Genomic DNA, 3,303 nt, shown 5'->3' with positions numbered 1-3,303 from the left:
CAATGCCTTGCCCTGTCTAGTGGGATTTGGTCCCTCTGTTGCCTCTTGGACTTCATCACCTACATCTTTTCCATTATCCCATGAGTTTCACCATGTTGACCTCCTCACATATGTTGAATGTGCCAGAAACACAGTCATTCCTGAGTTTTGCACTGGGCATTTGCCCCATCTGAGAAACTGTCCCCAACAACTACCTCATGAATCACTCCTACAAGTCTTCCATTAAGTGACACCCAAGGGAGGCTATTACTGAGTAACCCATAAAAAAATGGCAAGAAACATTGCCTCCCCCAGCTTCTTCAAGCTCTTTTTCCTTGTCTGCTCTCCTACTTAGTACCATGGATATTCATTATTATTATATGTTATCTCTCTCTGCTTCACAGCATTGGAATTAAGTTTATTAAGACACTGATGTTTTGTCTGTGCAATTTCCTGATGTATATCTAGTAGGCTTTAAACAATGCCTGGCACACAGTAGACACACAATAAATATTTGTCATATTGACATATTTTTTAAAGATCATTTGTAAATAAAAAAATACAAACCTGAAAAGGGGTAAAATAAGTTAGCCATAATGTTACAAAATTAGAAGTTGCTATATGAATCTATAGGCCACCTCATAAAGGGTCTAGGAAGTGCTAAAATGACAAGGAGATGACACTTCTTACTAACCAGATTGGAAAAAAACAAAAAGTGTTACAAATTCTAGGCCGTGAGTAAGGGAGACACACATATTTTATACAATATCATATATATTGATGGTATTTCATAAATTATAATTTTTGATCCAGAAAAAATGGGCTTCAATTATTCACATAATTTAATAAAATACTTTTACATATTTCTGGAATTTTGCTACCAATTGTGTTACCATCAAATCAAATTTAATTTTACCAAGGGTCTATGTGGAGAAGCATTATGTACAAAGGGAATGAAAATAAATTTAATTTGGTATAGTAACATAAATGCTAACAAATTCTCAGTGGTGAAAATAATTATTAAATATGAATAGGTTAATCACACAAACAGTAAACATATGAACTAATCAAAGCCTCTAACCAAAGAGAACAATAGCTAATTCATTCACTTTTTATAAAGTGAAAGAACTGTAACAAAATGAATCAGTGAATTGTTTTATTCTTCTTTGACAGGTCAAACGTTAACAGAAAGTGCAACTTTCCATTCTTTGACTTAATTCAAATGCAAACACATTTTACTATTTTTTATTAAAAAGTTATGCTTTGTATTTTTAAGCCGGTGTATATTTATTCTTGATATCTATGCTGTTTCAGCTTCAGTTAGAGCCACCTGCATGTTTAACATAAAAACAATTGAGGTTAAATGTATTAGTTTAGCCTAGTATAATTTTTAAAAAAAGGGAATCTCTAAATCAAGTAAGTGTTTTTGCTTCACCACTCTTCTGAGTCAGAGTTTTGAAAACTTAGCTTCACACAGATAACGAATATTTACTGTTTAAGCTAGATTGGCCAAGACCCCATTCCATATCTGCTAACATGCCCCATGACTGAACTTCTTCCCCAAGGCCTGGGAACATTTTGACAGTGTTTCATTTTCTTTTTCTTTTTTTTTTTTTTTATTAAAATACTGAGTTTTATTTCACATGTATATTTTTGTCTCCCCACCATTTCCATGTCTGACCACCACTACTGTGTCCTATCATAACATTCCATACATACTTAAAACCAAGCAAAGGGTGGAGTTCCATCTTTAAAAACTACAGGCATTTTGGACAACACATTCTTGGCAATGGTATCTGGACAACATTTATCAAACACGGTAGGGAAAATTCTCACTCTGCATTATAAAAGGACAGCCAGATATCAACTGTTACAGAAATGAAATAAGACGGAAAATTTTTAACAAATTGTTTAAACTGTTTTCTTAAAGAGACTTCCTCCACTGCCAGAGATCTTGAATAGCCTCCTGGTCAGTCATCCGGAAGCAATTCTTCACATAATTGATGAACTTGGCTTCCACTTTGGGAAGAGAACCACCTTTTTCTATACTTGCTTGCATTTTTGCTTTAATGTCTTCTACAGAACTAGGTCCTTTTGGTGTTTTAGGAGTTTTTTCCTGTTTTTTGAAGGATTCTTGTCCTTTTGATCTTGGTGTTGATGATGGTTTTGAGTCTTTTCCATTCTGATTTGACTTTTGTGCATTTTTGGCTGGAGTATCGCGTATAGATTTCTTCACTGGCACTTTTTCTTCAGTTTCCTCATCATCGAAATCATCATCATCATCATCATCATCATCTTCATCATCATCATCTTCATCAGCAGCAAGTTTTACTTTTTTCTGTGGAACCTTGCTACCACCTCCAGGGGCAGACCGCTTTCCAGACATTCTTAAGAGACAGTGTTTCATTTTCATCTCCTCTGCTGTATGGCAGAAATTTGCAGTTCTGCTTCCCCATTTGGCTTTCTTTCTCAACTCCAAATTTACCCCCTTAAAATGATTACTAACTGCTTCAACTACACATATTTTTCTTAAATAATTTGTTTATAGCTACCCATGTGACTTAAGATAAATGTTACTATTGGCAACATAGATTCCACAAAAGGGCATTTCTTGGTATAAAAATGGACACCATAGAATTAAGACTAACTGCTGGATATTTATTATTTACTTGTCCATTTATATGTACTTTTTCCAGAGATAATTTAAGATGGCTTCTGTACATTTACACAAAAGAAGGAAATGATATTCTTTCCATAAAGTAAGATCCTATCATTTAGCCTTAATCCCAGAATATTTCCCCAGTAGGGCCAAGTCTCATAGTATAAAGATCAAGCATACTGCCTGTATTTGACCATTCTCATGCTGCTATAAGGAAATACCCAAGACTGGTAATTTATAAAGGCAAGAGGTTTAATTGGCTCACAGTTTCATAGGGCTGAGGAGGCCTCAGGAAACTTACAGTCATAGCAGAAGGGAAAGCAAACACATCTTCACATGGCAGCAGGAGAGACTAGAATGAGAGCCAAGCAAAATGAAAAGCTCCTTATAAAATCCTCAGATCTTCTGAGAACTTACTATCATGAGAATAGCATGGTAGAAACTGCCCCCATGATTCAATTACCTCCCACCAGGTCCTTCCCATCACACGTGGTGATTATGGGAACTACAATTCAAGATGGGATTTGGATGGAGACACAGCCAAGCCATATCATTGCCCTTTCAACATATACTCTGATATTTTCAAGAGTCCTTGGTTGCCCAGTGTAGATCCTCTAAGTTAAAAAGCTCCTACAGCGATGACCTAGTAAACACATTTTTAACAA

At 35.5% G+C, this 3,303-nt stretch overlaps 1 protein-coding gene across 1 annotated transcript; it reads right to left on the bottom strand.

The window, feature by feature from the left end:
* Window positions 1-1,593: 1,593 nt before the first annotated feature.
* Window positions 1,594-2,395, bottom strand: LOC108302873 (nucleophosmin-like). Its single transcript, XM_037737805.1, has one exon. It carries the CDS (start codon window positions 2,390-2,392, stop codon window positions 1,904-1,906), a length of 489 nt encoding a protein of 162 aa, XP_037593733.1. The 5' UTR covers window positions 2,393-2,395; the 3' UTR covers window positions 1,594-1,903.
* Window positions 2,396-3,303: the final 908 nt, after the last annotated feature.

The sequence above is a fragment of the Cebus imitator genome, unplaced genomic scaffold (genome assembly GCF_001604975.1).
Source record: "Cebus imitator isolate Cc_AM_T3 unplaced genomic scaffold, Cebus_imitator-1.0 Scaffold42, whole genome shotgun sequence".
In the NCBI taxonomy this organism is placed as follows: Eukaryota; Metazoa; Chordata; class Mammalia; order Primates; family Cebidae; genus Cebus; species Cebus imitator.
This window is presented reverse-complemented; position numbering and strand designations above follow the sequence as displayed.